Source organism: Aphis gossypii, chromosome X (assembly GCF_020184175.1).
Source record: "Aphis gossypii isolate Hap1 chromosome X, ASM2018417v2, whole genome shotgun sequence".
Classification (NCBI taxonomy): Eukaryota; Metazoa; Arthropoda; class Insecta; order Hemiptera; family Aphididae; genus Aphis; species Aphis gossypii.
The window spans coordinates 30387539-30402995 of NC_065533.1; the positions used below are offsets into that span (position 1 = coordinate 30387539).

Sequence of the window (15457 nt, forward strand, 5' to 3'; positions counted from 1 at the left end):
ATACTAATTATTATGTTAATAATTATAATTATGAAGTTATGAAAGTCTCAATTTAATGTCATAAAACAACTTTTTGTATAGGTAAATTAAAATTGCGATTGACTCGTAAATGGCAGTTATTAAAATTGTTATTCCTCAGAGTAATTCTCTTATTGCTTTTTATATGGTTTTTATATTAAATCTACTGCCCATCAGTCTACGATTATTATTTATTATCATCAATACTATTGGCCTCCACGATGGAGGCGTTTATCATGTTTTTGATAAAAATTGTTCAAACTTTTTACTAATATAACAATATATATATATACATATATATAAAGGTATACCACATTGGAGTGGAAATTTGTATTTTGTAATCACGATAATATAATATTATCACTTAACATGACCAAAATTTTAGTTTAAGCTAATAGCTATTACAGCTGATGTTTATTTTTTCAATATTGACTACTAATAAATTATTAAAACATTGAAGTTTCTATTGTGGTTATAATCGTATACTGTTAAATCTACTGAACTCTTATTTGAAATGTCTATCAACAAGGTGAAAGCCGTAGGTTACCCATTGGCTGCAGTGTTTGATGTGAACGGTAAACTATTGTATTTTAATACTATACTTGTTTTAATTATTTATGTTCTGATAATAATGAAGTTATTATTTTCATTAGATTTGTCAAATACTAAATGTATGCTGTGTGGTTAATGCATGTACAATTATTGTTAATGTTTAGGTATATTGTCAAGTATTTTTTTTTAATTAAGTCAAATAATAAATTAATGTTCTTTAACTTAAAACAAAAATTTAAGATTTTTTGTAGGTTATTTCAAGATAGGGTTAAGTTAAATTTTTATTATATTTCAACTTATAAATAAGTGTAGGCACATTTTAAAAATCAATTATCATGCATAATAAAACTTATTTTACAATTTTAATAGAATGCCTATTTTTTATTTAAGCAAATTTCTATAAGTATAATATATTTTTTTTTGAATTTGTTAACATATTTATTATTTCTTTTTAAAAAATCTAGACTTAAGTAATTTTACATGATGGCTTAGGACAATGTGCAATTAAATATAATGCTTTTAAAATATTCATTATTTTTCCAATATTTATATTTATAAATATCCAGAAAAATATTACTTTAGAATATGAGTAAAAAAACGAAAAATTAGACTACATTATAATTAAGTGACTTAACTATGACTTTTATAACTGGAAAACCCCAAAGAAAATAATTTAAATTAAGCTAATAATTTTAGGCCAGTAAAAAAATGTTGAATTTGTAAAATATTATAAATAATTAATAAATTTTAATTTTATTTATTTCTTAATTTAGATCAAAAAAGTTTCCGGATGTTAATTTTATGGTTGGAGGAGAATATATTACATACTTATGTACCAGAGAAACGAACAGAGTTACAGAATATTGATTCTTCTTCTTGGGACATAGCATTCAAAAACTATTGTGAATCATGTTCTAGTCCAATTAAAACTACTGAACCTATAGATCAGTTGGAATGGTTATTAGGCGTGGCAATTCGACTTATATACAATAAACAAAGTAAATATAAACTTAATATTTATATTTTAAAAATTAAGTATTTTTGTTAATACATTTTTTAGAAAATAAATTTGATTCTGAAACAAAAAAAACTCTTGAAGTTTCTACTGATGTTCCAATGATTATACCATCTGATAATCCAATCGACAATCTTGACGGTAATCATTTTACTTAAATACTATTTTATCTAACATTATTAATTTATAAAATAATAATGATCTTAAATTTATCGTAATATAGTTTTAATAATTTTTATTAAATAACAAGTAGTCGCATCGAAAAATTCTTGACCGACACATATTAACATAAGAGATTTGTGTTCAGGAAAACCAATTTTGTGTTGTTTGCTTTAGTATAAGAGTGAATTAAGCTATTAAAAAAATTGAAGTTAAAAACATTGTCTGTATTCTTAAACTATTTTTTTTTAAATATTTAAATTTTAAAGTGAAATTTTTTTATATTATCTATACTTATAATTTGCATACAAACTGAAATATCATAAAAATGCTATTGTTAGAACAAAGATAATATTTTTAAATTTAAGATTGATAATAGATCAATTAACTATAATACTAAAATTAATGTCAAGTTGGTCCTAGATTGGTCTAAGAAAGAAAATAAATAGTGCATCGACATTCTGACTTTAATCATTTTTACCCAGTATGTAAAATTAAAGTAGTTCTTATTTATAATTACCAGTTTTATAAAATATATGAACATTTTTTTTGGGCAATAATTAATAATATACTTAATATTTGTATTATATTATTATGAAAAGTACTTTTTTAAACAAAATTACAAGGGACATCCAGAAAGTAAAGTTATGACAGTTAAAAATTGAAAAATGAATATATTTAAGTGAAATTTACGTGATAAGTGTCATTATTTCTCTATATAATCGCCTTTTAGATCAATGCATTTTTGAAGCCTAGGAACCAGTTTTTGTATATCCCTTCTGTTTTACCTCCTGAAACCATTTTTTGACAGCATCCTGGACCTCTTGGTCATTTTAAAATTGTTATCCACCCAAAACTTCTTCAATTTATTGAGAAGATGATAAACTAATAGTGCCAAGTCCGGGTAGTAGGGTGGATGAGTCACAATTTTTTTTCGTATATTTTTATTTAATACATTTTTACCAGGTTGAATACAAAATAAAATAATATAAAAACAGATTTTTTCCAAAGATACCAATAACTACACTTGCTCTACCTTATAATTAGGAATATAATTTAGCAAAAATATATATAATCATAATTAATTATGGTTCATCAGGTTTTAACTAAATAGCTTATAAAATACATTTTTGACAAGTTAATTGTTTAAATTTCATAATTGTTATTGATAATAAAATAATAATATTGTTATTATTTATAAAGATACTGATGTTTCTAATAATTTATAAAAATAATAACAAATTAATTTACTATAATAAAGGCCATTTTATCATTAAAGTATGGTTCTATGTACAAATAAAAAAAAGAGCCTAGAAAAAATATTGATAAAAATGATGGATTACATAAAATACTACAAAATAATTCACTAATTCATTTTTTTTTAAGTCTGTATTTCACTAAGAAATAACTAAATATCCTCACATACATTTTAATTTTCGTTTAATCAAATAACTAACTAAATAATTTATTATAGTGATTTAATTAAATAGTTAATTGTGTAAATTATTAATTTAATATTTAATTTAATAGATAGCAATAGATTAAACAATTTAAAAATTAACAAATTTGATTGATAAATATTACTTTCTGTTACATTCAAATCAATTAATGAATAAAAATGAAAAATCTATATTATGTATACACTTTTTGATGTAAAAGTTAAAGCCCAATGCCCAAATAAATTTTAAAATTTAATTTCAAATTTTAGAATATTTTAATCTACATTAGAATCCCTCTACCTACCAGTGTGATACCATTGAAAAACAAAATTCCCTTCATCCTATACAGCCCTTATGACCTTACTTTCTACCTTCTGGACGTCCCTCGTATTATGTAATCAATAAAAGATATTTTGAGTCTTAAACAAAGCAACAAAGTTATAGGTGATTTCATTTTTGGCTCATTATAAGTTGTTTATTGATAAGTTGTAATGATCAGACAAATAGTTTTTGCTACTTTTCTGTAGTTTCTGGTAAGCCATTAATCCAGTTAGTTTTTAAAATATATCATGTTTTAGTTTACAAAATATTGAATTTAAGTAATTTTTAGTTAACAGCAGTGATTTCAAGGAAGGTATTGAGAAACTTGCAGATTTATTAAATATTTCTAAGCATCCAGATCATAAAATTACATTAGAAGCTATTCATAAATTCATCACTAAAAGGCTTAACGAAGAAGCAATAAAAAATCCATCAACAATATTACCTAAGGTATATTAAATCATTATGCATGTATAATAGATACTTTTTATTATATTATAATATTCATTTACGCAGGGAGAAGCTTTTCCTTTGGAGAAAGTAAAAGGTCATAAGATTGAATCCAAAGATCCAACTGTTCTACATGCAATGAAGGTATTGAGATTAGCACAGTTACATAGGTTACGCGATCTTCAAACATGTATTAATGAATGTATAGTTGGTATGCAGGAAGTTACTTCTGATCCAAAAACAGATACAAAATTGGGGAAAGTGGGATATTGAATAAAAATACTTTTAATTTACTTTTTTATTATTATATTTGATTAAGCTGTAAGATGTATATAAATGGTAAAAATTACTAGTGTATAAATAATTAAAAATTATATGTACTTTTGTACCTATGTATTTCATCATAAATTGAAAACTAAATTCAGAAATTATGTTTTTAAAATAAAATATTATTTCTAAATACAACCTGTCTTTAATGTATTAGTTAATAACATAAACAACAATTTTAAGAAAATAATGATTTATTGCAGATTTAATGTTAAAAAGTTCATTGTAGATTATTGACGTGTAGATAAACAATACTCTACAATACATTTTAATACAGGAAAAATGAATACGATGAATTAAGAAAACACACAATTTGTAGAATTTTGTTTTATTTAATTTAATTACATTAGGGTAAAACAACAATTCATAAAATTGGTGTACTTCAAACTGTACTAGATTAGGTGATCATCACAAATTCTAAAGCATTTTTTTTTTTTCAAAGAAATTATATAAAGTAATACTAATCAGCCTCGTTTGCTTAAAAAATAATTTTTTTTAATACTATAACCTTGAAGGCAAAAAATATCACAAAATAAATAGATTTATTTAATTAATTTAAATATATAGATTGTACAGTAAAAATTAATAAACCAAATGAAATGATAAAAAAAAAAAAAAAGAATAACATAATAAAATATTTACTTTAGGTAATTTGAGAATATAAAACATAGTATTTGCAAAAAATATTTTAGATATATAAATTTAAAATTTAACTTAATTAATGGATCATTCAATTAGTAAAATAATAGTTCAGTATTGATAGGTTTAGATAAAAATTAGTGTTGCCATTTAACATTAAATACACACTTTAACCACATTAAACTGCTTTCTGTGCTATTTTGAATATTGTAACTGAATCGTCTAATACTTTATAAATAATCTAAAATATATATATTTAAAAACAATTTTATACTCAAACAACAATAATGCGTTAGAAATACTAATGATTAGTATTGATACAAACATTTAATTTTGTTATTTAAGCATCTATAGTATAATTTATAATAGAAAATATAATATATTTTTAAAGAGTATTAGCTAAGAAAGTATTAATAATTGGACTACATTCTAAATTAATTGTATAATTTAAAAATAATAAGATTTTTTTTTAGCCAAATTGAATATGTTAATTTTGTTAAAAATGTAAACAAATACCTAATGCTATTTCTGTTTCAATTAAAACACAAAAAATCTATAATTCTTAACTATGTAATTTAAATTTATCTATAATTTATTATTCTAGTTTAACTATTGAGTTTAAATTTATAAAATATGGAAAGCAATTATTGTTGAATTGTGTATTTAATAGATAATGGTAACAACTTTTGAGTTTTTTAATTTAATATAATTAAATCTATAATTTTTAATAAAATTAAATCTATAATATTTAATAAAATTAAATCTATAATATTCAAAAAAATTAAATATAATAATTCCATGGTTATTTAATAATGTACTTTATCTTAAAAAAATGTTTTTTTTTTTAAATTTAATTTATTCAAGTATTATAATTTATAATTGAGTGTTTTGTCTTTAAGGTTATAATTTTTAAATTAATTAATCTAATAAATACATAATGAAAAATAAATTTATGTTTGTATAAATTAATCGGATTTTAATAAATTATGTCCATATTTTTTGTTTTGTACTGTTTAATAATTAACCATAACAAAATAAAAACTATTTTAATCAATAAACTGTAATTTTACAATGCTAAAATTATTATTTCTTAGTTGGGTAAACGAGTTGGACAAACATAGAAAACTACTAAATATATAATTTTAAATACAGATAATGGAAGAAAACATTGCTTAGTATATTAAACTCTATTTCGTTATTTATATAATTCATTCATTATATACTCAGCAACCATAATGTAAACTGCTATAAATGCTCCAACAATACTTGCAAGAGTTGTATTCATTCTGAAAATAATTATTGTTGCTACTCCTAGGCCACCATATGTTAGATAACGAGATTGATCAGAGCTCCTCCATTTGGTGTCCACTAAAACAGAATAATTATATTTAAAGATATTTTTTTTGAAAAAAATTATACAAATAGAAACTATTATGAGATTAATATAATGTATAATAATAAATTAATAACTAAAAATTTAATATGAATTTATAATAACTTAATAAAAATGAATGCTATTGGTAATTAAATATTCAAAAAAATGGGTACTAATTATTATAGATTGTTGGGTGAAAAGTTATTAATAAAATATTAGTGGGTTAGTTTATTCGATAAAACAAATGCCAGAACAATTATTATAAATCTTTAAATATCAAACCTGAAATTTTTTTTTCACAAAAGAAAGTTTTTATTTATTAGAGAAGAAATATTTTATAATAAATTGAAGTAGAATAATTTAACTTCAATTAAAATTTTTTATTAAACCTCAAAATAATATAAATTAGAATTGAGAACATAATTTTAATTAAGAATGTCATGAGTCTATAGAATAATATAATATGAAATAATTAAATATATTAATTATATGATATTGGAGGATATAATAAAGAAGTTGATGGGTAAGGCATGTAATTAATTATTAATGTAATAGATGAAGTAGCGTGATTCTTAGATTTAAGAACTTACTTAAGATAGGTGATTTAAAAGAATGGATGTTTCAAAATATGATGTTAGAAATAAGATTATGAGTGGACGTATTAAGACAGAGAGAAGTTCAAGTATTTTGTATGACAAAAAGATGATGTAAGGATTAAAGGGTAGAAATTATAAAGCAGTTGTGAGATCAACAATGTTGTAAGGATGGGAATGTTGAGCAATGGAAAATCGATAAGTAAAATGATTAGATAGAAAAGAATTAAAAATGAATTCATTAAGGAGAGTGTAGGAGTGTCACCAATTGTAAACAAAATTAAAGAATAGATTGAGATGGTTCTGTTATTTTATGAGGAGAGATGACTAATAGACAGTGAGATTGGCTATGAAACTTAACATAAGAAAGGAAGAAGAAATGGATATTGAGAATACAGAATAAAGAATGGTGTTAAAATAGTTGGTCTGAGTAAAAAATAAGTACCCCTATAATTAGGAGTAAATGGCAAAATAAAAGAAGATAAAAAAAAATAATAATTAATTTGTACAAAATTTATATAACATAACTAGTCATGAAAAACTGTACACAGGAAAATCAATAAGTATTTTGGCATAAGTGTTGTATTATAATTACTTAATTTTTTATTAAAATACACAATTAAAAATATTTTTCAAAATATTATATTCCTAAGTTATTCACAATTTTTAAATTAGTATGGATAATAAAATGAAAGTAGCTAATGTGTAAATGCAGTTTAAGTAGAATCAAATTCAGCTCCTAATTACATATTGTTATATGTGAATTATAATGACTTTTACATAAATTACTTATACTAAATATTCTAATGGGTGTTGGTATCATTTTATAAACATTTAGGAAACACTGACCACTAATAGAAAAAATTAAACTATTAACCATTGACCTAAAGAACTAAAACACAACTTACTCAGTTTTCTCTTCGACTTCATAGCTTTCACTAGCATCTACAATGTAAAAATCGTGCAAAAAAAATCATTACTAAAGCATAAGAGTATTACACATGCTTTAATAATTGTATATTGTGATTCTTAAACATGCATACTCATAATCATTAATTAATTTTAAAATACTTTTTCAGAAAATAAAAAATTTAACTAAAAAAACAAATCTACCTATGCATTTTCTGTCTTTCATGATGTATCCTGAAGCACAATTATAGCACATATCATTTCCGTCACCATAACAATCTGTACATGATGGATCACAGCCTGCAAATGAGTACATTTAAATAAAACATATTAAATTAATAAGTCAACATTTTAATACTTACTCAAACATGAATATGAGCCATCATTATTAACACAAAATTGTTGTGAAGTACAAACATCTTGTTCTAAACATTCATCAACATCCACACAACCTTCACCTTCACCCATGTACACCCATCCATCTTTACATTCATTACAACCTGTACATACAATTATATATTATATACCATAATTTAATTGTTATAAACCCCTAATTTATAAATTCAAATTAAAAAAAGATAAAGTTAATCAATAATATAATTTGTATAATTTATGTAATATGATTATTGATAATATTATAATACTTAACCAATGTATAAGCTAACCTTTTGGCCCGGAAGTTTTACAGCTATCTTTACAAGATTTATGGCATTTTTCACAAGTAAAGGTATTATTTTTCAGTATGACAAAATAATTATCTGCACAATGATCACAGTTGGTACCTTCATAACCATTTTTACATTTGCATGACCCATTGCCTTTTCGAGTTCCGTCGCCCTGGCATAGAATAAATGTCATTAAAAATACTAATATTTATTAAATAATAAAGGCTATTAAAAACTGTATTACCTTACAAGTTCCATGAGAATTACAAACATTTGGATAACCTGTACATGGTAAACATTCAGGACCATAATGTTTTGGGGGGCAACATACTTTTAATTTGTCAACACAAAACCATTGGTATAAATCTTCTTGACGGCCATCTGTCCACCATTCTTTTAAATGATGTTCATGTTCACTTGATAAATGAAAACACTATAGAAAAATAAGTTTTACCAAGATATTTATAAAAAATATAGGCAATTATTTTATTTTACCATATCTTGGTCTTGAGATAGTTCAGTGCACAGTGAATCGTGGATTTCCACAAATCTTATTTCACTTTTTGAATAAGTCAATAGATTTTTCTCTTCCCATGCTGTATTTCCACCACCAAAGTGACCATTTTTAGTTCTCTCAAGGCCCTAAAATACATTTTTATCTTAAACATATATTCACAAAATTACAGTTTATATTTTTATTTTACCTTTTCAAAAGATTGAATTAATATTTTACAACTTTTGCAAGGTGAATTATCAGCAGAAACTTTTGGAACAAATTTAGAAACATCTAAACCATGTATTAATTGAACAATTGGAAGCATTAACAACAAGAGCATTATCAATAATATCTGAAATAATTTATAAAAAATAATAAATGTTGAAAATAGTTAATGATAGGTACCTAAAATTAAATTTGATATTAAAGTATGAACTGTTGAACTATGAAGTAAATCATTTTCATGAATTTTTAGACTGTTTTAATTATATATTGTCATTATATTATTCTATCAACAACAATAACTCTGCAATTACATTTAATACAATTTAAAACTTAGTAAGTTAGTTTACATAAACAAAAAGTAAATACATATTTATTTATTGTTTTGATATATACTTTTGATTATTTTATCAAACAACATTCATTACTTTAAAATCTATTAACATTTTTAAAAATTATTTTTATTTTTAAAAATATTCAAGTTTTTACCTTTAGAATGATGAGTGATGACATATATTTTTTATTTCATATTCTATAGCAAAATATTTTGGAGTGTTTTGATGTATAGAAAATATAATTTTTAAAAAATGTTATTTTAATTTGACAAGAAATTATGTGAAAAAGATATTTTCAACTACGTTGCATTTTTGTCAGATTTTAAAATCATGAATAGTTGTTTGATAAAAGAATATGATTAATAATTAAAATATGATTTATCTCAAAGAGCAAAAATTAAAGTATACTAGGATATATGTATCTATATAAATCCAAGTATTATAAAATCAATGCAAAAATGTTATTTTACCAGATTAATATGAAGTATTGTCTGGGTTGGGCACTTTTTATTTAGGTATACAAATTCAATTTCTTAAGTAATTTGTAATTGGAAATGAATCACATAATATTTGTGTAATTAGTAATTAATAGGGCTGGGATTTAAATACCTTAAAAATCTCAAAAATGCCCTTAAAAAATAAAAAAATGACTTAAAAAACTCAAAATGCACAATAAAAATACATTTAAAATATATTTATTATAGTTTAAAAATTGGAACATTTTTTTTATATTTTTAGGGTATTGTTGCTATAGTATTTGTTACTTGTTTAGTTCTGGACGTACTAATTGGTTATTAAATCAGTAATACTTATCAAGGTCTAGTTATATGATAAAAATATTATTGACGATAACTTGTCATGCTATATTATTTATTATTCAAACTGTCGGCAGTTTGCCAAAAATCTCTTGTTAATCACAACAATTTTCGTTCATTTTATGATAAATTCTCTAAAAACTAAGAAAATGCACTAAAATCGTCAAGAATGTCCTAAAAATGCATTTTAGATTAATGTTGTTAAAAAAAAAAATACTTTAAAATAATCAGTATTACCCAAAACACATTTTATACTCACGGGTCATCGCTTTAAAACACCCAAAACAAAAAAAAAGATACCTTTGCTCTAGTAATTAACAATTAACAACTATTACTTTCTAGTACACATTTGAAATAAGTTAGAATTGTACAATTCAAAGTTTATACCTACTGATAAATGTAAAAATTAGATACCAAAATAAATGGATGTTTTTATTAAATAAGTGTTTAATAAGGTAGACTGCTAGAGCATAAGTTTTACCTATCAAACAGTCTACACTATACATTGATACTAAAAGATTATTATATTATGATTTATGAAAATGGTACATATAATGTAGACACGTAGTATTGTACTCTTTTTTATGCATGTTCTATATATTATAAATAATTCCACAATCATAAAGCTAAAATTGTACACTATATACAGACTGCAGTACTCATATCACTGTTGTTTTTAAATGTGTATGTCACCAAAATGTAGCAAAGCTTATATGAATTCCTTAACAAATAATATTGAATTATAAATAGGGCTGGGATTTTCAATGGATGCAACTATAAAAATGCATTTATATTTATTATGGCTTACCCATTATGTTTGATACTAAAATATAACTAATAGGTAGATGTAATAATGGTTATAAATCCAATCACCAATTATATTTTTTCAGAGTAATAATAAACAATTAAAAAAAAAAATGTACCTATAGTTTATATAAATGAATGTATAATAATAATAATGTATGTATCTTTTATAAGTATACCTAGGTTAGGTACAAACTAATTCTTATAATTAATAAATGTTATTTCATAAACAATAAATTACTTATTTATTTATTGATTTTTACCCTGGATGAATGTGGTAATTAAAGATTGACTTTGTATGCACTAATAGATAAAATATATGCATGCATTATTTTTATTAATTAAAATCTTTGTGAAAAATTATTAAATTAAAAGTAAATTATAATAAAAATAAATTTCAACAGTTGCAATATGTTTTCATAATCTTTTTAAATATTTTGTTTTATATTAGAGAGTTCTAGTTTACCAAAAAGTATTATTAAATCTTGAAATTTATTTATCTTGATTGAGAATTAATTTAAATAAGAAAATTGTTCAATTTGTTAAATGTTAGTAGTCTTCATTTCAAATATTTTTAGTTTTATGTTTTTTTCAATAACATTGTTACCTTTTATTTTAATTATTAAATTAGTTATTTAAGTTTTTTAAATTTTGAACTCTTAGCTATTTATACAATTTTTTTTTATAAATTTTACGATTAACTACAAAATAATTTGCAAATATTTATGATTTTGACAAATTTTCGTCAATATTTGTACTTCAAATGCTAATAAAAAAAAATTGTGCCAAGTATTCTTATAATTGGCATTCGTGTAGCAGGTGATCTACTACCTCTTTTTAGGTGTATCAGGTGATCTACCGTAGTATACAAGGTGTAATTGGTGATCTACAATTATTATATTATATTATATTATATTATATTATACTATTATTATTCGCACATTATCGCAGACCGCAGTGGGACAGTATTGCGATAACGATTAATGACATTTACAATATGACTACGAGTCATTAGCAATGTTGCTGGATAGGTTAGTTTCAAATTGTTCGTTGGTCGGAGATTGTCTATAATGCGTGCGTTTGAATTTTATAAAATAATTGCTGATGAAAAATCAACTGTAAATTTTTTACAACTTCACAATTTACTTCCGAATGACAGTGAAACGCCAAATTGTAAAAAATGTGATTCCAAAACAAAAATTGTGATCAGAAAAAAACGACTGGCTTCTGGTGAACAACGTGAGTACCAAAGTTTAAGATGCGTTAAAAAAGGATGCCAAACATTCCAGTCTCTGCGTCAAGACAATAAATTTTTTACTTATACGGATTTGAATAATAAATGTAATTCTAAATTGTCGCTGGGACAAATTTTAGAGTTAGTTTTTTACTGGTCAGAAGACATGAGTATTGTAAACGTTTGTCGGCTTACAGGACGTTCTAATAAAACAGTGGTAGACTGGTACAATTTATGCCGCGATGTGTGTTGTACTATTTATGAAAATCGGAAACCTATGGGTGGACCTAATGAATGTGTTCAAATTGACGAGTCATAACTACAAGGGAAAAGAAAATATAATAGAGGCAGGATTCTACTGGGTGATCATAGAGGTGCAAATTTGACGGACAACGATAGTTCTGATTCTGATTCTGAAAATATTCCTCCTAATAACAGGAATAGAAATTATGGCAAACGAGTAGAAGGACCTTGGGTTTTTGGAATGTGTTGGCGGCATGATGGTTTTCTTGAAAAACTTTTTGTTGTTGAACATCGAGATAGAGCTACACTTATTCCAATTATTGAAAAAGAAATACTCCCAGGAACAACAATAATGTCAGATGAATGGAAACCATATACAATTTTACAAAATACAGGTTATAATCACTTGACTGTAAACCATTCTAAAAACTTTGTCGACCCACTAACAGCAGCCAACACCCAGACAATAGAATGCGTTTGGTCACATCTGAAAATGAAAATACTTCGAAAAATGCATGGCACTACACCGGAACTTTTACCTCGACATCTGATTGAAGCATGGTGGAGATCAATTAATGTTGAAAATACTTTTTTAAAATTTTTAAATGATATTAAAAACGTTTACTGTAATTGAAATTATTATTATATTTAGCTAATTATTTTTTATTTTTATATTTAACGAATATTTGTATAATATGACGTACTCGTAATAAAAAAATATAATGTGTTTTTATACTATTAAAACGTAGATCACTCGTCCTGAATTCGCAGATCACCCCTCTGCGGTAGATCACCTGCTACACGAATGCCTTATAATTTTTGAATCACCAAAAGACTAAATTATAAAGAACTTTGTATTAAATTTTTAAATTATTTTGTCATAATATTAAAAAGTACCTTCAATTTAAATTGACATAATATGAAAATAATATCTCTTTAGTTGTAACTATTAGCAATCACTGATAGTGTAATAAGTAGGCTCTGGACTTAATAAATCAGTATATTTTAATTTAATAGACCATATAATTGCCAAATAAGATAAAAATAATATGTTTTAGTAGTTACAAATTTAAAGATACAAAACAAAAAAAAATTAAATATTTTTACTTAGGTTTTTTACTAATAGTTTTATAACATATATTTTAAGGAAAACATTTTTTTTTTAAGAAACATTTGATTTATATAATATAGAATAATTGTATGGCCAATAATCAATTTAATTTATGTGTACAAACACGAGTTCAATTATAATTGATAATCATTATTCATTTTACAAAAATAAGATACTGGAAAAAGAACTCTATTTCTTTTATGAATTAATGAGCTCATTTAATTGTTTGTTTAAAATGTGAACATTTATTTAGGTACTTGATTTATTATTTTATATTTTTTATGTAGGAATTTTAATTGAATATTTGCATATTAATACAGTTTAACATAACTTTTTGTGCATATAAATTATATAATTTTAGTTGCATAATTACATGCATTTAACCTATTTTTAATGTTATGCATATATTTTCAGAAAATGTAATGAACTTTTGCATACATATTTTCATGAAGTTTACTACAAGTCCTGATTTGTGGTATTGAGAACCTATTTGTAACAAATTAGAAAACCACTAAATAAAAGTCTGGTTTACAGTAAAAAAAAATTGGTTTTAGTTGTTACAGGCGATTTGAATACACTAACTAATAAATATTTATTTAATAGCATAAGTTAATTTTATAAACTAGGAATAAAAATTTTAAGTACTGTTATTTGATAATAATTAATAAATAAGTTATAATAAAACTGTAAATAACTTTAAGTCTTCAAAGTTTCTTCAGATATTGTTACTAGGGTTATTATTTCTGTTTTGATAATCTTTTTAACAATTAAAACATTTTTGTTTTCCCTTATATTCAAGAAAATACTTATTAAGATTTTAATTGTTCTAGAAACTGAAGAGTATAGAATAAAAATAGAATTTTGTAATTAGCCTCTAAGTTGGTTGTTGATATATTATTTGTATTTGCGTAATGGCAAATTGTTTCTAGGTGAGCAAACTAGAACACATGTTAACATCACACTATTGTAGCCTATATTTTGCATTATTAACTTCCATAAACTGTTGAGACTTTTTTTTTTTATTCTAAACTATCAAGGTAAACTATTTTCTGAACTGATGTTTAAAAAAAAATCAAACAAAAGGAGGGTTGTAATTTCTGAAATGTTCCCTATGGTTGCACCACTGGTTATAGTATATAATATTAAATTAAAAAAAAACTACATAATTATATTTTAAAAAAATTCTACAAGTCTTCAGTAAGTGAATTTATAAATTACAGCTTAGCTGCTTAGCATGATGCATCAGTAAGTGTCAATACTCATCACTCATGTACAATAAACTTGTACAAAAAAAAAAAAAAAATATGTAAGGAGTGTGTAAAACTTACCAACTATTGACAGTAGAAATCCTGAAAGTTCCGGGACAGAATGGATAAAAAAGTAAGTAGTTGGGCGTGTGATGCCTATAGAATAATAATATTATTTAAAACACTCGATCGGAACATGTAAGTTGCATAGCGATAGCGATTTTTGTTTCCGCACAAAACCCCATCTATTATTCCGACTCGACGGCACACGAATATTTACGTGGCCCAACCAGACCGGTACTGATAACGTGCAGGACGCAGGTGAAAAGCGTAAGCAAACGAGGAGAGAAATATGTAAAACCATAGGGCATAGAGTAATCGTAAATAATAAACCGCATAAATATTGATTGGTTGGGAGTGGGGTACTATCATATTATACTATCGATTTGTGTGATTGATAAGTGATAATTTTTAAATATCGATTGATT

General features: G+C 23.8%; 2 protein-coding genes across 3 annotated transcripts; one reads left to right on the forward strand and one right to left on the reverse strand.

The window, feature by feature from the left end:
- Positions 1-377: 377 nt before the first annotated feature.
- On the forward strand, positions 378-4419 carry LOC114123260 (RNA transcription, translation and transport factor protein). The gene is made up of 5 exons (XM_027986165.2): positions 378-593; positions 1344-1568; positions 1631-1726; positions 3794-3954; positions 4021-4419. Exons 1-5 carry the CDS (start codon positions 533-535, stop codon positions 4225-4227), a joined length of 750 nt encoding a protein of 249 aa, XP_027841966.2. The 5' UTR covers positions 378-532; the 3' UTR covers positions 4228-4419.
- A 174-nt stretch (positions 4420-4593) lies between these two features.
- LOC114123254 (cysteine-rich with EGF-like domain protein 2) lies at positions 4594-15369 on the reverse strand. 2 transcript variants are annotated; one of them, XM_027986158.2, is made up of 9 exons: positions 15051-15367; positions 9167-9310; positions 8958-9104; positions 8707-8895; positions 8463-8634; positions 8160-8297; positions 8002-8097; positions 7797-7833; positions 6077-6288 (listed from the first exon to the last, which is right to left on the reverse strand). In XM_027986158.2, exons 2-9 carry the CDS (start codon positions 9296-9298, stop codon positions 6264-6266), a joined length of 936 nt encoding a protein of 311 aa, XP_027841959.2. In that variant the 5' UTR covers positions 9299-9310; positions 15051-15367; the 3' UTR covers positions 6077-6263. The 2 variants fall into 2 exon arrangements, with proteins under 2 accessions (XP_027841958.2, XP_027841959.2); XM_027986157.2 differs by lacking the exon at positions 7797-7833 and having other exon boundaries at positions 4594-6288; positions 15051-15369.
- Positions 15370-15457: the final 88 nt, after the last annotated feature.